This window comes from Salmo trutta, unplaced genomic scaffold (genome assembly GCF_901001165.1).
Source record: "Salmo trutta unplaced genomic scaffold, fSalTru1.1, whole genome shotgun sequence".
Taxonomy (NCBI): domain Eukaryota; kingdom Metazoa; phylum Chordata; class Actinopteri; order Salmoniformes; family Salmonidae; genus Salmo; species Salmo trutta.
The window spans coordinates 165,792-188,721 of record NW_021822730.1 but is presented as its reverse complement, the minus strand read 5'-3'; the positions used below and the strand labels follow the sequence as shown (position 1 = coordinate 188,721).

Genomic DNA, 22,930 nt, shown 5'->3' with positions numbered 1-22,930 from the left:
TAGTAGTGCACTACTTTAGACCAGGGCCTATAGGGTAGTAGTGCACTACTTTAGACCAGGGTCTATAGGGTAGTAGTGCACTACTTTAGACCAGGGCCTATAGGGTAGTAGTGCACTACTTTAGACCAGGGTCTATAGGGTAGTAGTGCACTACTTTAGACCAGGGTCTATAGGGTAGTAGTGCACTACTTTAGACCAGGGCCCATAGGGTAGTAGTGCACTACTTTAGACCAGGGCCTATAGGGTAGTAGTGCACTACTTTAGACCAGGGCCCATAGGGTAGTAGTGCACTACTTTAGATCAGGGCCTATATAGGGTAGTAGTGCACTACTTTAGACCAGGGCCTATATAGGGTAGTAGTTGTACATACTGAATACTTTTCTGTATCATAAGTACAGTTGTCCACTACTGCCGTTTTGAAAAGGTTTTCTGTGGTTTGTTTCAATAACGTAACAGAACAGCAGTTCAATTCTTTCACTGAGTTTTAGTGGTATTAAAATATTTCCTTTTAAATACTTAAAATATCCTTATTGTTTATACCTGTGTCTTTCAGTAAAACCTTTTTTTTTTTTTCTCATTTCACCAACAAGCAAATAAATTACTTTAACATTTAAATAAATTGTATGTTTCTTTGTTTTTAAAACAATGCTCCGTTTTAAAAAGTGAAAAAAAGTTTTGTTTAAGCGCATTACATTATTTTTTATTTTTTTAGCTTTGCTGCAGTCGTAGTTGCCAGAATTAACCACAAAATGAAATCAGTATCTAAACCGTCTTCCAACTAACCAGATGCAAGAGTTAAAAACATCCCTGGGTTTAAGGTCACCCCAAGGTGCTTTGGAGCAGCAGTGTAATAACCCTGTAACCCTTTTCAGTTCCAGCACTTCAGAAGAGAAAACCTTCAGCTTGGATGATATGCTTAGATTGACATTACTACAAAATGGCAGTACTGTGAAAAAAAAATAATTCTCCACATACATTTTCACAGTAAATTAACTTAAAAGAGAGTACTGCTTACAATACAATAACACTCATTTGCTAAATGTTTAGAATTAGTAACACATTCCAATAGATGATAGTTCACAGCAGATGATAGTTGCTTTGTTGGTTCCAGTGTTCTAGAAGGAGTTCTAGAAGGAGTTCTAGAAGGACATGATGGTTCTCTGGATGATGTCAGCACACTCTCTGACCTCGTGGTCTTTAATGATGAGGGGAGGGGCCAGACGGATGATGTCACCGTGGGTGGGCTTGGCCAACAGTCCGTTGTCACGGAGACGGATGCACACTCTCCAGGCATCATAGTCTGAGGGGGATGAAAAGTGTGAGCGCACACACACACACACACACACACACACACACACACACACACACACACACGTGTCAGGGGTCAAAGCTTCAGCCTACAGAGAAACAATTATAAAACCCAAGCAGGGCTCTAGAACAATTTATTGTTTAAAAAGTGAGGAGCACAACATCAAATTTAGGAGCACCAGATATATCTATATATATATCTATGATATTTAAATTGATTGCGATATAGCCAATTTAAAGCTCATGTGTAAATACATTTGTTTAGTATAAAAAGCTAAACTGTTGATCCAAAACACCTGACATTAAAATTACAAAGTCATTTGGAATATTAGGTTTTTAACATTATGTAAAAGCACTACCTATTGAGAGGCATTACAGAAAATGATACACCGTCTCTTTAAGAGCGTTAAGTTAGTTAGTGGAGACATGCAACAGGTCAGTGAGATGTTATAATAATGATACGTTTCCTGCAATTCTACTCATTTTGCCATGTGGCGGAGAGAAATGTTTGCAGTTTTGAATCTGAAATCTAAGTGATTTCACATCAGATACAGCCATACCTTTAGTCTCCTTGATGACGATGGCATTGAGGAGGCCCTTTCCCCGGACGATGGGGACGATCTCTTTAGGAAGCTTTGACAGTTCTGACCTCAGCAACTGGCCCATCTTCTCAGCGTTCTCCGCCAGCTTCTCTTCCTCCAGAACCTGTGAGAGAGGACAACATACTGTTAGGTCTGTTACTACCTCAATCAGCCTGACTAACCGGTGTCTGTATATAGCCTCTCTACTGTATATAGCCTCTCTACTGTATGTAGCCTCTCTACTGTATATAGCCTCTCTACTGTATGTAGCCTCTCTACTGTATATAGCCTCTCTACTGTATGTAGCCTCTCTACTGTATGTAGCCTCTCTACTGTATGTAGCCTCTCTACTGTATATAGCCTCGCTACTGTATATAGCCTCTCTACTGTATATAGCCTCTCTACTGTATGTAGCCTCTCTACTGTATGTAGCCTCTCTACTGTATGTAGCCTCTCTACTGTATATAGCCTCTCTACTGTATATAGCCTCTCTACTGTATATAGCCTCTCTACTGTATATAGCCTCTCTACTGTATATAGCCTCTCTACTGTATATAGCCTCTCTACTGTATATAGCCTCTCTACTGTATGTAGCCTCTCTACTGTATGTAGCCTCTCTACTGTATATAGCCTCTCTACTGTATATAGCCTCTCTACTGTATATAGCCTCTCTACTGTATATAGCCTCTCTACTGTATATAGCCTCTCTACTGTATATAGCCTCTCTACTGTATGTAGCCTCTCTACTGTATGTAGCCTCTCTACTGTATGTAGCCTCTCTACTGTATATAGCCTCTCTAATGTATATAGCCTCTACTGTATGTAGCCTCTACTGTATGTAGCCTCTACTGTATATAGCCTCTCTACTGTTAGTAGCCTCTCTACTGTATATAGCCTCTCTACTGTATGTAGCCTCTCTACTGTATGTAGCCTCTCTACTGTATATAGCCTCTCTACTGTATATAGCCTCTCTACTGTATATAGCCTCTCTACTGTATGTAGCCTCTACTGTATATAGCCTCTCTACTGTATATAGCCTCTCTACTGTATATAGCCTCTACTGTATGTAGCCTCTACTGTATATAGCCTCTCTACTGTATGTAGCCTCTACTGTATGTAGCCTCTCTACTGTTAGTAGCCTCTCTACTGTATGTAGCCTCTCTACTGTATATAGCCTATCTACTGTATGTAGCCTCTCTACTGTATGTAGCCTCTCTACTGTATATAGCCTCTCTACTGTATATAGCCTCTCTACTGTATATAGCCTCTCTACTGTATATAGCCTCTACTGTATGTAGCCTCTCTACTGTATGTAGCCTCTACTGTATGTAGCCTCTCTACTGTTAGTAGCCTCTCTACTGTATGTAGCCTCGCTACTGTATGTAGCCTCTACTGTATGTAGCCTCTCTACTGTTAGTAGCCTCTACTGTATGTAGCCTCTCTACTGTTAGTAGCCTCTCTACTGTATGTAGCCTCTCTACTGTATGTAGCCTCTCTACTGTATGTAGCCTCTCTACTGTATGTAGCCTCTCTACTGTATATAGCCTCTCTACTGTATATAGCCTCTACTGTATGTAGCCTCTACTGTATATAGCCTCTCTACTGTTAGTAGCCTCTCTACTGTATATAGCCTCTCTACTGTATGTAGCCTCTCTACTGTATGTAGCCTCTCTACTGTATATAGCCTATCTACTGTATATAGCCTCTCTACTGTATATAGCCTCTCTACTGTATGTAGCCTCTACTGTATATAGCCTCTCTACTGTATATAGCCTCTCTACTGTATATAGCCTCTACTGTATGTAGCCTCTACTGTATATAGCCTCTCTACTGTATGTAGCCTCTACTGTATGTAGCCTCTCTACTGTTAGTAGCCTCTCTACTGTATGTAGCCTCTCTACTGTATATAGCCTATCTACTGTATGTAGCCTCTCTACTGTATGTAGCCTCTACTGTATATAGCCTCTCTACTGTATATAGCCTCTCTACTGTATATAGCCTCTACTGTATGTAGCCTCTACTGTATATAGCCTCTCTACTGTATGTAGCCTCTACTGTATGTAGCCTCTCTACTGTTAGTAGCCTCTCTACTGTATGTAGCCTCGCTACTGTATGTAGCCTCTACTGTATGTAGCCTCTCTACTGTATGTAGCCTCTACTGTATGTAGCCTCTCTACTGTATGTAGCCTCTACTGTATGTAGCCTCTCTACTGTTAGTAGCCTCTCTACTGTATGTAGCCTCTCTACTGTATGTAACCTCTCTACTGTATGTAGCCTCTCTACTGTATATAACCTCTCTACTGTATGTAGCCTCTCTACTGTATATAGCCTCTCTACTGTATATAGCCTCTCTACTGTATATAGCCTCTCTACTGTATATAGCCTCTCTACTGTATATAGCCTCTCTACTGTATATAGCCTCTCTACTGTATATAGCCTCTCTACTGTATGTAGCCTCTCTACTGTATGTAGCCTCTCTACTGTATATAGCCTCTCTACTGTATATAGCCTCTACTGTATGTAGCCTCTACTGTATATAGCCTCTCTACTGTTAGTAGCCTCTCTACTGTATATAGCCTCTCTACTGTATGTAGCCTCTCTACTGTATGTAGCCTCTCTACTGTATATAGCCTATCTACTGTATATAGCCTCTCTACTGTATATAGCCTCTCTACTGTATGTAGCCTCTACTGTATATAGCCTCTCTACTGTATATAGCCTCTCTACTGTATATAGCCTCTACTGTATGTAGCCTCTACTGTATATAGCCTCTCTACTGTATGTAGCCTCTACTGTATGTAGCCTCTCTACTGTTAGTAGCCTCTCTACTGTATGTAGCCTCTCTACTGTATATAGCCTATCTACTGTATGTAGCCTCTCTACTGTATATAGCCTCTCTACTGTATATAGCCTCTCTACTGTATATAGCCTCTCTACTGTATATAGCCTCTCTACTGTATATAGCCTCTCTACTGTATGTAGCCTCTCTACTGTATGTAGCCTCTCTACTGTATGTAGCCTCTACTGTATGTAGCCTCTCTACTGTTAGTAGCCTCTCTACTGTATGTAGCCTCGCTACTGTATGTAGCCTCTACTGTATGTAGCCTCTCTACTGTATGTAGCCTCTACTGTATGTAGCCTCTCTACTGTATGTAGCCTCTCTACTGTATGTAGCCTCTCTACTGTATGTAGCCTCTCTACTGTATGTAGCCTCTCTACTGTATGTAGCCTCTCTACTGTATATAGCCTCTCTACTGTATATAGCCTCTACTGTATGTAGCCTCTACTGTATATAGCCTCTCTACTGTTAGTAGCCTCTCTACTGTATATAGCCTCTCTACTGTATGTAGCCTCTCTACTGTATGTAGCCTCTCTACTGTATATAGCCTATCTACTGTATATAGCCTCTCTACTGTATATAGCCTCTCTACTGTATGTAGCCTCTACTGTATATAGCCTCTCTACTGTATATAGCCTCTACTGTATGTAGCCTCTACTGTATGTAGCCTCTACTGTATATAGCCTCTCTACTGTATGTAGCCTCTACTGTATGTAGCCTCTCTACTGTTAGTAGCCTCTCTACTGTATGTAGCCTCTCTACTGTATGTAGCCTATCTACTGTATGTAGCCTCTCTACTGTATGTAGCCTCTCTACTGTATATAGCCTCTCTACTGTATATAGCCCTCTCTACTGTATATAGCCTCTACTGTATGTAGCCTCTACTGTATATAGCCTCTACTGTATATAGCCTCTCTACTGTATGTAGCCTCTACTGTATGTAGCCTCTACTGTATGTAGCCTCTCTACTGTATGTAGCCTCTACTGTATGTAGCCTCTCTACTGTTAGTAGCCTCTCTACTGTATGTAGCCTCTCTACTGTATGTAGCCTCTCTACTGTATGTAGCCTCTCTACTGTATGTAGCCTCTCTACTGTATGTAGCCTCTCTACTGTATATAGCCTCTCTACTGTATATAGCCTCTACTGTATGTAGCCTCTACTGTATATAGCCTCTCTACTGTTAGTAGCCTCTCTACTGTATATAGCCTCTCTACTGTATGTAGCCTCTCTACTGTATATAGCCTATCTACTGTATATAGCCTCTCTACTGTATATAGCCTCTCTACTGTATGTAGCCTCTACTGTATATAGCCTCTCTACTGTATATAGCCTCTCTACTGTATATAGCCTCTACTGTATGTAGCCTCTACTGTATATAGCCTCTCTACTGTATGTAGCCTCTCTACTGTTTGTAGCCTCTCTACTGTATGTAGCCTCTCTACTGTATATAGCCTATCTACTGTATGTAGCCTCTCTACTGTATGTAGCCTCTCTACTGTATATAGCCTCTCTACTGTATATAGCCTCTCTACTGTATATAGCCTCTCTACTGTATATAGCCTCTACTGTATGTAGCCTCTACTGTATATAGCCTCTCTACTGTATGTAGCCTCTACTGTATGTAGCCTCTCTACTGTTAGTAGCCTCTCTACTGTATGTAGCCTCGCTACTGTATGTAGCCTCTCTATGTGCGTTTAGCCTCTCTACTGTATGTAGCCCTAGCCTCTCTACTGTTAGTAGCCTCTACTGTATGTAGCCTCTCTACTGTTAGTAGCCTCTCTACTGTATGTAGCCCTCTCTACTGTATATAGCCTCTCTACTGTATGTAGCCTCTCTACTGTATATAACCTCTCTACTGTATGTAGCCTCTCTACTGTATATAACCTCTCTACTGTATATAGCCTCTCTACTGTATATAGCTCTCTACTGTATGTAGCCTCTCTACGTATATAGCCTAATCTACTGTATATAGCCTCTCTACTGTATATAGCCTCTCTACTGTATGTAGCCTCTACTGTATATAGCCTCTCTACTGTATATAGCCTCTACTGTATGTAGCCTCTACTGTATGTAGCCTCTACTGTATATAGCCTCTCTACTGTATGTAGCCTCTACTGTATGTAGCCTCTCTACTGTTAGTAGCCTCTCTACTGTATGTAGCCTCTCTACTGTATGTAGCCTATCTACTGTATGTAGCCTCTCTACTGTATGTAGCCTCTCTACTGTATATAGCCTCTCTACTGTATATAGCCTCTCTACTGTATATAGCCTCTCTACTGTATATAGCCTCTACTGTATGTAGCCTCTACTGTATATAGCCTCTCTACTGTATGTAGCCTCTACTGTATGTAGCCTCTACTGTATGTAGCCTCTCTACTGTATGTAGCCTCTACTGTATGTAGCCTCTCTACTGTTAGTAGCCTCTCTACTGTATGTAGCCTCTCTACTGTATGTAGCCTCTCTACTGTATGTAGCCTCTCTACTGTATATAGCCTCTCTACTGTATATAGCCTCTACTGTATGTAGCCTCTACTGTATATAGCCTCTCTACTGTTAGTAGCCTCTCTACTGTATATAGCCTCTCTACTGTATGTAGCCTCTCTACTGTATGTAGCCTCTCTACTGTATATAGCCTATCTACTGTATATAGCCTCTCTACTGTATATAGCCTCTCTACTGTATGTAGCCTCTACTGTATATAGCCTCTCTACTGTATATAGCCTCTACTGTATGTAGCCTCTACTGTATATAGCCTCTCTACTGTATGTAGCCTCTACTGTATGTAGCCTCTCTACTGTTAGTAGCCTCTCTACTGTATGTAGCCTCTCTACTGTATATAGCCTATCTACTGTATGTAGCCTCTCTACTGTATGTAGCCTCTCTACTGTATATAGCCTCTCTACTGTATATAGCCTCTCTACTGTATATAGCCTCTACTGTATGTAGCCTCTACTGTATATAGCCTTTCTACTGTATGTAGCCTCTACTGTATGTAGCCTCTCTACTGTTAGTAGCCTCTCTACTGTATGTAGCCTCGCTACTGTATGTAGCCTCTACTGTATGTAGCCTCTCTACTGTATGTAGCCTCTACTGATGTAGCCTCTCTACTGTATGTAGCCTCTACTGTATGTAGCCTCTCTACTGTATGTAGCCTCTCTACTGTATGTAGCCTCTCTACTGTATGTAGCCTCTCTACTGTATGTAGCCTCTCTACTGTATATAACCTCTCTACTGTATATAACCTCTCTACTGTATATAGCCTCTCTACTGTATATAGCCTCTCTACTGTATATAGCCTCTCTACTGTATGTAGCCTCTCTACTGTATGTAGCCTCTCTACTGTATATAACCTCTCTACTGTATGTAGCCTCTCTACTGTATATAACCTCTCTACTGTATATAGCCTCTCTACTGTATATAGCCTCTCTACTGTATATAGCCTCTCTACTGTATATAGCCTCTCTACTGTATATAGCCTCTCTACTGTATATAGCCTCTCTACTGTATATAGCCTCTCTACTGTATATAGCCTCTCTACTGTAGTAGCCTCTCTACTGTTAGTAGCCTCTCTACTGTATGTAGCCTCTCTACTGTTAGTAGCCTCTCTACTGTTAGTAGCCTCTCTACTGTATGTAGCCTCTCTACTGTATATAGCCTCTCTACTGTATGTAGCCTCTCTACTGTATATAACCTCTCTACTGTATGTAGCCTCTCTACTGTATATAACCTCTCTACTGTATATAGCCTCTCTACTGTATATAGCCTCTCTACTGTATATAGCCTCTCTACTGTATGTAGCCTCTCTACTGTATATAACCTCTCTACTGTATGTAGCCTCTCTACTGTATATAACCTCTCTACTGTATATAGCCTCTCTACTGTATATAGCCTCTCTACTGTATATAGCCTCTACTGTATATAGCCTCTCTACTGTATATAGCCTCTCTACTGTATATAGCCTCTCTACTGTATGTAGCCTCTACTGTATGTAGCCTCTACTGTATATAGCCTCTCTACTGTATATAGCCTCTCTACTGTATATAGCCTCTACTGTATGTAGCCTCTACTGTATATAGCCTCTCTACTGTATGTAGCCTCTACTGTATGTAGCCTCTCTACTGTTAGTAGCCTCTCTACTGTATGTAGCCTCTCTACTGTATATAGCCTATCTACTGTATGTAGCCTCTCTACTGTATGTAGCCTCTCTACTGTATATAGCCTCTCTACTGTATATAGCCTCTCTACTGTATATAGCCTCTCTACTGTATATAGCCTCTACTGTATGTAGCCCTCTACTGTATATAGCCTCTACTGTATGTAGCCTCTACTGTATGTAGCCTCTCTACTGTTAGTAGCCTCTCTACTGTATGTAGCCTCGCTACTGTATGTAGCCTCTACTGTATGTAGCCTCTACTGTATGTAGCCTCTACTGTATGTAGCCTCTACTGTATGTAGCCTCTCTACTGTATGTAGCCTCTACTGTATGTAGCCTCTCTACTGTTAGTAGCCTCTCTACTGTATGTAGCCTCTCTACTGTATGTAACCTCTCTACTGTATGTAGCCTCTCTACTGTATATAACCTCTCTACTGTATGTAGCCTCTCTACTGTATATAGCCTCTCTACTGTATATAGCCTCTCTACTGTATATAGCCTCTCTACTGTATATAGCCTCTCTACTGTATATAGCCTCTCTACTGTATATAGCCTCTCTACTGTATGTAGCCTCTCTACTGTATGTAGCCTCTCTACTGTATATAGCCTCTCTACTGTATATAGCCTCTCTACTGTATGTAGCCTCTCTACTGTATGTAGCCTCTCTACTGTATGTAGCCTCTCTACTGTATGTAGCCTCTCTACTGTATATAGCCTCTACTGTATATAGCCTCTACTGTATGTAGCCTCTCTACTGTATATAGCCTCTCTACTGTTTAGTAGCCTCTCTACTGTATATAGCCTCTCTACTGTATGTAGCCTCTCTACTGTATGTAGCCTCTCTACTGTATATAGCCTATCTACTGTATATAGCCTCTCTACTGTATATAGCCTCTCTACTGTATGTAGCCTCTACTGTATATAGCCTCTCTACTGTATATAGCCTCTCTACTGTATATAGCCTCTACTGTATGTAGCCTCTACTGTATATAGCCTCTCTACTGTATGTAGCCTCTACTGTATGTAGCCTCTCTACTGTATGTAGCCTCTCTACTGTATATAGCCTATCTACTGTATGTAGCCTCTCTACTGTATGTAGCCTCTCTACTGTATATAGCCTCTCTACTGTATATAGCCTCTCTACTGTATATAGCCTCTCTACTGTATATAGCCTCTACTGTATGTAGCCTCTCTACTGTATGTAGCCTCTACTGTATGTAGCCTCTCTACTGTTAGTAGCCTCTCTACTGTATGTAGCCTCGCTACTGTATGTAGCCTCTACTGTATGTAGCCTCTCTACTGTATGTAGCCTCTACTGTATGTAGCCTCTCTACTGTTAGTAGCCTCTCTACTGTTAGTAGCCTCTCTACTGTATGTAGCCTCTCTACTGTATGTAGCCTCTCTACTGTATGTAGCCTCTCTACTGTATGTAGCCTCTCTACTGTATATAGCCTCTCTACTGTATATAGCCTCTCTACTGTTAGTAGCCTCTACTGTATATAGCCTCTCTACTGTTAGTAGCCTCTCTACTGTATATAGCCTCTCTACTGTATGTAGCCTCTCTACTGTATGTAGCCTCTCTACTGTATATAGCCTATCTACTGTATATAGCCTCTCTACTGTATATAGCCTCTCTACTGTATGTAGCCTCTACTGTATATAGCCTCTCTACTGTATATAGCCTCTACTGTATGTAGCCTCTACTGTATGTAGCCTCTACTGTATATAGCCTCTCTACTGTATGTAGCCTCTACTGTATGTAGCCTCTCTACTGTTAGTAGCCTCTCTACTGTATGTAGCCTCTCTACTGTATATAGCCTCTCTACTGTATGTAGCCTCTCTACTGTATGTAGCCTCTCTACTGTATATAGCCTCTCTACTGTATATAGCCTCTCTACTGTATATAGCCTCTCTACTGTATATAGCCTCTCTACTGTATGTAGCCTCTACTGTATATAGCCTCTCTACTGTATGTAGCCTCTACTGTATGTAGCCTCTACTGTATGTAGCCTCTCTACTGTATGTAGCCTCTACTGTATGTAGCCTCTCTACTGTTAGTAGCCTCTCTACTGTATGTAGCCTCTCTACTGTATGTAGCCTCTCTACTGTATGTAGCCTCTCTACTGTATGTAGCCTCTCTACTGTATATAGCCTCCTCCTATGTATATAGCCTCTTACGTATATAGCCTCTACTGTATGTAGCCTCTACTGTATGTAGCCTCTACTGTATATAGCCTCTCTACTGTATGTAGCCTCTCTACTGTATGTAGCCTCTCTACTGTATGTAGCCTCTCTACTGTATATAGCCTCTCTACTGTATATAGCCTCTCTACTGTATATAGCCTCTACTGTATATAGCCTCTACTGTATATAGCCTCTCTACTGTATATAGCCTCTCTACTGTATATAGCCTCTACTGTATGTAGCCTCTACTGTATATAGCCTCTCTACTGTATGTAGCCTCTACTGTATGTAGCCTCTCTACTGTTAGTAGCCTCTCTACTGTATGTAGCCTCTCTACTGTATATAGCCTATCTACTGTATGTAGCCTCTCTACTGTATGTAGCCTCTCTACTGTATATAGCCTCTCTACTGTATATAGCCTCTCTACTGTATATAGCCTCTACTGTATGTAGCCTCTACTGTATGTAGCCTCTACTGTATATAGCTCTTCCTCGACTGTATGTAGCCTCTACTGTATGTAGCCTCTCTACTGTTAGTAGCCTCTCTACTGTATGTAGCCTCGCTACTGTATGTAGCCTCTACTGTATGTAGCCTCTCTACTGTATGTAGCCTCTACTGTATGTAGCCTCTCTACTGTATATAGCCTCTACTGTATGTAGCCTCTCTACTGTATGTAGCCTCTCTACTGTATGTAGCCTCTCTACTGTATATAGCCTCTACTGTATGTAGCCTCTCTACTGTTTATAGACTCTCTACTGTATATAACCTCTCTACTGTATATAGCCTCTCTACTGTATATAGCCTCTCTACTGTATATAGCCTCTCTACTGTATATAGCCTATCTACTGTATATAGCCTCTCTACTGTATATAGCCTCTCTACTGTATGTAGCCTCTACTGTATATCTCTTACTGTATATAGCCTTAACTGTATGTATAGCCTCTACTGTATGTAGCCTCTACTGTAGCCTTCACTGTATGTAGCCTCTCTACTGTTAGTAGCTCTCTACTGTTAGTAGCCTCTCTACTGTATGTAGCCTCTCTACTGTATATAGCCTATGACTGTATGTAGCCTCTCTTACTGTATGTAGCCTCTCTACTGTATGTAGCCTCTCTACGTATATAGCCTCTCTACTGTATATAGCCTCTCTACTGTATTATAAGCCTCTACTGTATGTAGCCTCTACTGTATGTAGCCTCTACCTGTATGTAGCTCTACTGTATGTAGCCTCTCTACTGTATGTAGCCTCTACTGTATGTAGCCTCTCTACTGTAGTAGCCTCTCTACTGTATGTAGCCTCTCTACTGATGTAGCCTCTCTACTGATGTAGCTCTCTACTGTATGTAGCCTCTCTACTGTATATAGCCTCTCTACTGTATATAGCCCTCTACTGTATATAGCCTCTACTGTATGTAGCCTCTACTGTATATAGCCTCTCTACTGTTAGTAGCCTCTCTACTGTATATAGCCTCTCTACTGTATGTAGCCTCTCTACTGTATGTAGCCTCTCTACTGTATGTAGCCTATCTACTGTATATAGCCTCTCTACTGTATATAGCCTCTCTACTGTATGTAGCCTCTACTGTATATAGCCTCTCTACTGTATATAGCCTCTACTGTATGTAGCCTCTACTGTATATAGCCTCTCTACTGTATGTAGCCTCTACTGTATGTAGCCTCTCTACTGTTAGTAGCCTCTCTACTGTTAGTAGCCTCTCTACTGTATGTAGCCTCTCTACTGTATATAGCCTCTCTACTGTATGTAGCCTCTCTACTGTATATAGCCTCTCTACTGTATATAGCCTCTCTACTGTATATAGCCTCTCTACTGTATGTAGCCTCTACTGTATGTAGCCTCTACTGTATGTAGCCTCTCTACTGTTAGTAGCCTCTCTACTGTATGTAGCCTCGCTACTGTATGTAGCCTCTACTGTATGTAGCCTCTACTGTATGTAGCCTCTACTGTATGTAGCCTCTCTACTGTATGTAGCCTCTACTGTATGTAGCCTCTCTACTGTTAGTAGCCTCTCTACTGTATGTAGCCTCTCTACTGTATATAGCCTCTCTACTGTATGTAGCCTCTCTACTGTATATAACCTCTCTACTGTATGTAGCCTCTCTACTGTATATAACCTCTCTACTGTATATAGCCTCTCTACTGTATATAGCCTCTCTACTGTATATAGCCTCTCTACTGTATGTAGCCTCTCTACTGTATATAACCTCTCTACTGTATGTAGCCTCTCTACTGTATATAACCTCTCTACTGTATATAGCCTCTCTACTGTATATAGCCTCTCTACTGTATATAGCCTCTCTACTGTATATAGCCTCTCTACTGTATATAGCCTCTCTACTGTATATAGCCTCTCTACTGTTAGTAGCCTCTCTACTGTTAGTAGCCTCTCTACTGTTAGTAGCCTCTCTACTGTATGTAGCCTCTCTACTGTTAGTAGCCTCTCTACTGTTAGTAGCCTCTCTACTGTATGTAGCCTCTCTACTGTATATAGCCTCTCTACTGTATGTAGCCTCTCTACTGTATATAACCTCTCTACTGTATGTAGCCTCTCTACTGTATATAACCTCTCTACTGTATATAGCCTCTCTACTGTATATAGCCTCTCTACTGTATATAGCCTCTCTACTGTATGTAGCCTCTCTACTGTATGTAGCCTCTCTACTGTATATAACCTCTCTACTGTATATAGCCTCTCTACTGTATATAGCCTCTCTACTGTATATAGCCTCTACTGTATATAGCCTCTCTACTGTATATAGCCTCTCTACTGTATATAGCCTCTCTACTGTATATAGCCTCTACTGTATGTAGCCTCTCTACTGTATGTAGCCTCTCTACTGTATGTAGCCTCTCTACTGTATATAGCCTCTCTACTGTATATAGCCTCTCTACTGTATATAGCCTCTACTGTATGTAGCCTCTACTGTATGTAGCCTCTACTGTATGTAGCCTCTCTACTGTATGTAGCCTCTACTGTATGTAGCCTCTCTACTGTTAGTAGCCTCTCTACTGTATGTAGCCTCTCTACTGTATGTAGCCTCTACTGTATGTAGCCTCTCTACTGTATGTAGCCCTCTACTGTATATAGCCTCTCTACTGTATATAGCCTCTCTACTGTATATAGCCTCTCTACTGTATATAGCCTCTACTGTATGTAGCCTCTACTGTATGTAGCCTCTACTGTATATAGCCTCTCTACTGTATGTAGCCTCTCTACTGTATATAACCTCTCTACTGTATGTAGCCTCTCTACTGTATATAACCTCTCTACTGTATATAGCCTCTCTACTGTATATAGCCTCTCTACTGATATATAGCCTCTCTACTGTATGTAGCCTCTCTACTGTATATAACCTCCTCACTGTATGTAGCCTCTCTACTGTATATAACCTCTCTACTGTATATAGCCTCTCTACTGTATATAGCCTCTCTACTGTATATAGCCTCTCTACTGTATATAGCCCTCTCTACTGTATATAGACCTCTTACTGTATATGCCTCTCTACTGTTAGATAGCTCTCTACGTTAGTAGACCTCTCCTACTGTAGTCCCTCTCTACTTATGTAGCCTCCTCTACTGTTAGTAGGCCTCTCTTACTGTTAGTAGCCTCTCTACTGTTAGTAGCCTCTCTACTGTATGTACCGCCTCTCTACTGTATTATAGCCTCTCTACTGTATGTAGCCTCTCTACTGTATATAACCTCTCTACTGTATGTAGCCTCTCTACTGTATATAACCTCTCTACTGTTATATAGCCTCTCTACTGGATATAGCCTCTCTACTGTATATAGCCTCTCTATGTATGTCGCCTTCTCTACTGTATGTAGCCTCTCTACTGTATAACCTCTCTACTGTATATCGCCTCTCTACTGTATATAGCCCTCTCTACTGTATATAGCCTCTACTGGTATATAGCCTCTCTACTGTATATAGCCCTCTCTCCTGTATATAGACTCTCTCTGTATATAGCCTCTACTGTATGTAGCCTCTTACTGTATTGTAGCCTCTCTACTGTATATAGCCTCTACTGTATATAGCCTCTCTACTGTATAGCCTCTATGTATGTAGCCTCTACTGTAGTAGCCTCTACTGTATGTGAGCCTCTCTACTGTATGAGCCTCTACTGTATGTAGCCTCTCTACTGTATGTAGCCTCTCCTACTGTATGTAGCCTCTCTACTGTATGTAGCCTCTCTAATGTATGTAGCCTCTCTACTTATAGTAGCCTCTCTACTGTATATAGCCTCTCTACTGTATATAGCCTCTCTACTGTATATAGCCTCTCTACTGTATAGCCTCTCTACTGTATATAGCCTCTACTGTATGTAGCCTCTACTGTATATAGCCTCTCTACTGATGTAGCCTCTACTGTATGTAGCTCTCTACTGTATGTAGCCTCTTCACTGTATGTAGCCTCTACTGTATGTAGCCTCTCTACTGTAGTAGCCTCTCTACTGTATGTAGCCTCTCTACTGTATGTAGCCTCTCTACTGTTGTAGCCTCTCTACTGTATGTAGCCTCTCTACTGTATGTAGCCTCTCTACTGTATATAGCCTCTCTACTGTATATAGCCTCTACTGTATGTAGCCTCTACTGTATATAGCCTCTCTACTGTATATAGCCTCTCTACTGTATGTAGCCTCTCTACTGTATATAGCCTCTCTACTGTATATAGCCTATCTACTGTATATAGCCTCTCTACTGTATATAGCCTCTCTACTGTATGTAGCCTCTACTGTATATAGCCTCTCTACTGTATATAGCATCTACTGTATATAGCCTCTACTGTATATAGCCTCTCTACTGTATGTAGCCTCTACTGTATGTAGCCTCTCTACTGTTAGTAGCCTCTCTACTGTATGTAGCCTCTCTACTGTATATAGCCTATCTACTGTATGTAGCCTCTCTACTGTATGTAGCCTCTCTACTGTATATAGCCTCTCTACTGTATATAGCCTCTCTACTGTATATAGCCTCTACTGTATGTAGCCTCTACTGTTAGTAGCCTCTCTACTGTTAGTAGCCTCTCTACTGTATGTAGCCTCGCTACTGTATGTAGCCTCTACTGTATGTAGCCTCTACTGTATGTAGCCTCTCTACTGTATGTAGCCTCTCTACTGTATGTAGCCTCTACTGTATGTAGCCTCTCTACTGTTAGTAGCCTCTCTACTGTATGTAGCCTCTCTACTGTATATAGCCTCTCTACTGTATGTAGCCTCTCTACTGTATATAACCTCTCTACTGTATGTAGCCTCTCTACTGTATATAACCTCTCTACTGTATATAGCCTCTCTACTGTATATAGCCTCTCTACTGTATATAGCCTCTCTACTGTATGTAGCCTCTCTACTGTATATAACCTCTCTACTGTATGTAGCCTCTCTACTGTATATAACCTCTCTACTGTATATAGCCTCTCTACTGTATATAGCCTCTCTACTGTATATAGCCTCTCTACTGTATATAGCCTCTCTACTGTATATAGCCTCTCTACTGTTAGTAGCCTCTCTACTGTTAGTAGCCTCTCTACTGTATGTAGCCTCTCTACTGTTAGTAGCCTCTCTACTGTTAGTAGCCTCTCTACTGTATGTAGCCTCTCTACTGTATATAGCCTCTCTACTGTATGTAGCCTCTCTACTGTATATAACCTCTCTACTGTATGTAGCCTCTCTACTGTATATAACCTCTCTACTGTATATAGCCTCTCTACTGTATATAGCCTCTCTACTGTATATAGCCTCTCTACTGTAATGTAGCCTCTCTACTGTATATAACCTCTCTACTGTATGTAGCCTCTCTACTGTATATAACCTCTCTACTGATATAGCCTCTCTATGTATATAGCCTCTCTACTGTATATAGCCTCTCTACTGTATATAGCCTCTCTACTGTATATAGCCTCTCTACTGTATATAGCCTCTCTACTGTATATAGCCTCTACTGTATGTAGCCTCTCTACTGTATATAGCCTCTCTACTGTATATAGCCTCTCTACTGTATATAGCCTCTCTACTGTATATAGCCTCTCTACTGTATGTAGCCTCTCTACTGTATGTAGCCTCTCTACTGTATATAGCCTCTCTACTGTATATAGCCTCTCTACTGTATATAACCTCTCTACTGTATATAGCCTCTCTACTGTTAGTTTTCACTGTCTTTTTTACTGTTGTTTTATTTCTTTACCTATTGTTCACCTAATACCTTTTTTGCACTATTGGTTAGAGCCTGTAAGTAAACATTTCACTGTGAGGTCTACTACACCTGTTGTGTTCAGCATTTCTCTGTGAGGTCTACTACACCTGTTGTATTCAGCATTTCACTGTAAGGTCTACTACACCTGTTGTATTCAGCATTTCACTGTAAGGTCTACTACACCTGTTGTACTCAGCATTTAACTGTGAGGTCTACTACACCTGTTGTATTCAGCATTTCACTGTGAGGTCTACTACACCTGTTGTACTCAGCATTTAACTGTGAGGTCTACTACACCTGTTGTATTCAGCATTTCACTGTGAGGTCTACTACACCTGTTGTACTCAGCATTTAACTGTGAGGTCTACTACACCTGTTGTACTCAGCATTTAACTGTGAGGTCTACTACACCTGTTGTATTCAGCATTTCACTGTGAGGTCTACTACACCTGTTGTACTCAGCATTTAACTGTGAGGTCTACTACACCTGTTGTATTCAGCATTTAACTGTGAGGTCTACTACACCTGTTGTATTCAGCATTTAACTGTGAGGTCTACTACACCTGTTGTATTCAGCATTTCACTGTAAGGTCTACTACACCTGTTGTATTCAGCATTTAACTGTGAGGTCTACTACACCTGTTGTACTCAGCATTTAACTGTGAGGTCTACTACACCTGTTGTACTCAGCATTTAACTGTGAGGTCTACTACACCTGTTGTACTCAGCATTTAACTGTGAGGTCTACTACACCTGTTGTACTCAGCATTTAACTGTGAGGTCTACTACACCTGTTGTACTCAGCATTTAACTGTGAGGTCTACTACACCTGTTGTATTCAGCATTTAACTGTAAGGTCTACTACACCTGTTGTATTCAGCATTTCACTGTAAGGTCTACTACACCTGTTGTATTCATCATTTCACTGTAAGGTCTACTACACCTGTTGTATTCAGCATTTAACTGTAAGGTCTACTACACCTGTTGTATTCAGCATTTAACTGTAAGGTCTACACCTGTTGTATTCGGCGCACGTGACAAATAAACTTTGATTTGATTTTAATGTTCTATTGCAGCCAGTACTTATGTTAACTACATATTCAGTGACCCAACACAGTGAACTAGTGTAGCACAACACAATAAACAGTACCATGCGCAGCCAACAAATCTAATTTATAGTTGTGTACACCAGTATATCTTAGTCCATATTGGAGGGTTTAATGAGAGATCACTTCGTGTGAAAGCAGCGGTTGATCCGCGGTCTGTTAGCAATCACTCAGAGGAGATAGGAGCCCAAGTTCTGTGTTCAGAGCAGATAGGATGGTCCCACCCACTGCTTTGAAGTACTCTCAGCTGTCTGTTGCTCTGGGGAGTATCCCGTCTTACTAAACCAGCTGTCTGTTGCACTGGGGAGTATCCCGTCTTACTAAACCAGCTGTCTGTTGCTCTGGGGAGTATCCCGTCTTACTAAACCAGCTGTCTGTTGCTCTGGGGAGTATCCCGTCTTACTAAACCAGCTGTCTGTTGCTCTGGGGAGTATCCCGTCTTACTAAACCAGCTGCCTGATGCTCTGGGGAGTATCCCGTCTTACTAAACCAGCTGTCTGTTGATCTGGGGAGTATCCCGTCTTACTAAACCAGCTGCCTGATGCTCTGGGGAGTATCCCGTCTTACTAAACCAGCTGTCTGTTGCTCTGGGGAGTATCCCGTCTTACTAAACCAGCTGTCTGTTGCACTGGGGAGTATCCCGTCTTACTAAACCAGCTGCCTGATGCTCTGGGGAGTATCCCGTCTTACTAAACCAGCTGTCTGTTGATCTGGGGAGTATCCCGTCTTACTAAACCAGCTGTCTGTTGATCTGGGGAGTATCCCGTCTTACTAAACCAGCTGTCTGTTGATCTGGGGAGTATCCCGTCTTACTAAACCAGCTGTCTGTTGCTCTGGGGAGTATCCCGTCTTACTAAACCAGCTGTCTGTTGATCTGGGGAGTATCCCGTCTTACTAAACCAGCTGTCTGTTGCTCTGGGGAGTATCCCCAGAACAAATAACTAACTAGCTGAATCTGTCCATAGCCAAATAACTAGCTAGCTAACTAACTAGCATAATCTGTCCATAGCCAAATAACTAGCTAGCTAACTAACTAGCATAATCTGTCCATAGCCAAATAACTAACTAGCTGAATCTGTCCATAGCCAAATAACTAGCTAGCTAACTAGCATCATCTATCCATAGCCAAATAACTAACTAGCTGAATCTATCCATAGCCAAATAACTAACTAGCTAACTAACTAAATAAATAAAAGCTAGCTACCACTTACCTCTAGAGCTGCCATGGCAACGCCACAGGCCAGAGGGTTTCCTCCGTAGGTAGAGCCGTGCTCTCCAGGCTTGATGGTCAGCATCACCTCATCATCACACAGCACCGCAGATACCTGGCAGGACAAGGTTTATATCAGAGACTGACATGACCCAGTCACAACATGACCCAGTCCCATCAGTCCCCACATGACCCAGTCCCCACATGACCCAGTCCCCACATGACCCAGCATGACCCAGTCCCCACATGACCCAGTCCCCACATGACCCAGTCCCCACATGACCCAGCATGACCCAGTCCCCACATGACCCAGTCCCAACAGTCCCCACATGACCCAGCATGACCCAGTCCCCACATGACCCAGTCCCCACATGACCCAGTCCCAACAGTCCCAACATGACCCAGTCCCAACATGACCCAGTCCCAACATGACCCAGTCCCCACATGACCCAGACCCAACATGACCCAGTCCCAACAGTCCCAACATGACCCAGTCCCAACATGACCCAGTCCCAACATGACCCAGTCCCAACAGTCCCCACATGACCCAGCATGACCCAGTCCCCACATGACCCAGTCCCAACATGACCCAGTCCCAACATGACCCAGTCCCCACATGACCCAGCATGACCCAGTCCCCACATGACCCAGTCCCATCAGTCCCAACATGACCCAGCATGACCCAGTCCCAACATGACCAGTCCCAACATGACCCAGTCCCAACATGACCCAGTCCCAACATGACCCAGTCCCATCAGTCCCAACATGACCCAGTCCCAACATGACCCAGTCCCAACAGTCACAACATGACCCAGTCCCAACATGACCCAGTCCCATCAGTCCCAACATGACCCAGTCCCAACATGACCCAGTCCCAACATGACCCAGTCCCAACATGACCCAGTCCCAACATGACCCAGTCCCATCAGTCCCAACATGCTGAATAAGCAGTGAGTCAGTCACAAAAGGAATTGAATTAAACAATGAATATTCATGTATTGATGTGACCCATCCCATACTAAATTATTAGACGCCATTTTTCATTCAGTAAATCAAAATGAGGAGTACAACATGGCAGAGAAAGTAGTGTAACAGCGTTGTGTTACTCACAGGGTAGACTCCTCCTGACAGAGCCTTTCCCAGGATCACGATGTCCGGCCGTACTTCCTCATGGTCCACGGCCAGCCGTCTGCCCGTACGGGCCAGTCCAGTCTGCACCTCATCAGCTATGAACAGCACCTAGACATGGAACAGAGAGATATTAGTAGAGTCTATGTATGACTGGATCTCTACACTACAGACAGCGCCAGTCCAGTCTGCACCTCATCAGCTATGAACAGCACCTAGACATGGAACGGAGAGATATTAGTAGAGTCTATGTATGACTGGATCTCTACACTACAGACAGCGCCAGTCCAGTCTGTACCTCATCAGCTATGAACAGCACCTAGACATGGAACAGAGATATTAGTAGAGTCTATGTATGACTGGATCTCTACACTACAGACAGCGCCAGTCCAGTCTGCACCTCATCAGCTATGAACAGCACCTAAACACCATGTAGCAGGAAATATCAATCACATTTCATTTATAAAAGCTCTTTTTATTTAAAAAAATCAACAGTTGCCACAAAGTGATTTATAATAACCTGGTCTCTAGACCCAAGCACAGGGAAGCACAGTTACAAGGAAAAAGCTACATCAGTATTTTAAAAATGGACAGATGGAACAGTCAACCAAAAGTGAGGGGTGGAAAAAGTGTCCGTTTCCAAAGACAAAAGATCAACCGTTGATTCTCAAGGCTTAACAGTACAGTGTGTGTGTGTGTGTGTGTGTGTGTGTTTGTGTGTTAACGCTGAAAACGTCTGGTACTCACGTTGTTCTGAGTGCAGAGCTGTCTGACAGTAGTGAGGTACCCAACATCAGGAACTACCACACCAGCCTCTCCCTGGATGGGCTCCACCATGAAGGCTGCTACGTTCGGGTCCTGAAGAGCTTTCTGGAACAACCAGCAGCACACAGGCAGTGATAAACACATAACTAGTTACCCATGATCATCTCATCAATGGATTCACAAGGCTGGAGACACTCCCGTCGCTGTGTGTATGTATGTATGTATGTATGTATGTATGTATGTATGTATGCATGTATGTGTGTGTGTGTGTGTGTGCACGTACGCACGCACACACGCACATACATACATACATATATATATATATATATATATATATATATATACACACACACACATACACAATATAGAAGGACCATTTCCCCAGACCTAGACTTTGTCTGGACTAAGCATCCTTCAAAACAGGACTAGGCCTGATCTGGCTCCAGGAAACTCTACCCTGGCCTGTAGAGTAGTAACATTAAGGTTCAGTATTATAGAGGGTGTAGTCACGTCAGTCCCGTACCTCCAGAGCAGGGATATCGTTGTAAGGGATGAGGTCAAAGCCGGGCATGAAGGGACCGAAGCCCTCGTAACTGCTAGGATCTGTAGAGCTAGAGATGGCCGCCATGGTTCGTCCCCAGAAGTTACCGTCTACAGAGGAGAAGGTTAGCCACGTTACAATTAGTATCTTCTATGGTGTTCATCACACAAGTCAGGTCATATCAGACCTCCTATCCTTCTTCTATGGTGTTCATCACACAATTCAGGTCCTATCAGACCTCCTATCCTTCTTCTATGGTGTTCATCACACAATTCAGGTCATATCAGGCCTCCTAACCTGTGTTCATGGGCAGTACATATCAGGCCTCCTATCCTTCTTCTATGGTGTTCATCACACAATTCAGGTCATATCAGACCTCCTAACCTGTGTTCATGGGCAGTACATATCAGGCCTCCTATCCTTCTTCTATGGTGTTTATCACACAATTCAGGTCATATCAGACCTCCTATCCTTCTTCTATGGTGTTTATCACACAATTCAGGTCATATCAGACCTCCTATCCTTCTTCTATGGTGTTTATCACACAATTCAGGTCATATCAGACCTCCTAACCTGTGTTCATGGGCAGTACATATCAGACCTCCTATCCTTCTTCTATGGTGTTTACCACAAAAGTCAGAGTTCCAATGCATTCCTGCCACGTGAGGGAACTAAATGAACTCGAATACGATTACAGGAAATATGGAATTCAATAACATTGTAACAAATATAGCTGCAAGCAGCCATGACGGGGTTCAAGCCCTATGGCGCCACCGTAGCAATGATTGTACTGCACTAGAGAAAGTGTATTACAGGAATGCACAGGTAGGATAGACAGGGACAAACACTCTGTATCTCAGGACATGATGGGAAAACCCCCCCCCCCAAAAAAAAGATGCTGTATA

General features: G+C 42.4%; 1 protein-coding gene and 1 long non-coding RNA gene across 5 annotated transcripts in view; both read right to left on the bottom strand.

Annotated features, from left to right (window-relative positions):
• Window positions 1-574: 574 nt before the first annotated feature.
• LOC115184051 (ornithine aminotransferase, mitochondrial) overlaps window positions 575-22,930 on the bottom strand; it is a 40,234-nt gene continuing 17,878 nt past the window's right edge. For all 4 annotated transcript variants that reach the window (XM_029745047.1, XM_029745049.1, XM_029745050.1 and 1 more), the window contains 6 exons: window positions 22,008-22,135; window positions 21,467-21,589; window positions 20,702-20,830; window positions 19,593-19,706; window positions 1,869-2,013; window positions 575-1,300 (listed from right to left, as the gene is read on the bottom strand). In XM_029745047.1, coding sequence (XP_029600907.1) covers window positions 1,140-1,300; window positions 1,869-2,013; window positions 19,593-19,706; window positions 20,702-20,830; window positions 21,467-21,589; window positions 22,008-22,135 — 800 coding nt within the window. In that variant the 3' untranslated portion in view covers window positions 575-1,139. The remainder of the gene's footprint in view (window positions 1,301-1,868; window positions 2,014-19,592; window positions 19,707-20,701; window positions 20,831-21,466; window positions 21,590-22,007; window positions 22,136-22,930) is intronic.
• LOC115184052 (uncharacterized) lies at window positions 22,174-22,904 on the bottom strand. The gene is made up of 2 exons (XR_003874174.1): window positions 22,489-22,904; window positions 22,174-22,437 (listed from the first exon to the last, which is right to left on the bottom strand). It is a non-coding gene; the product is annotated as an uncharacterized LOC115184052 (long non-coding RNA).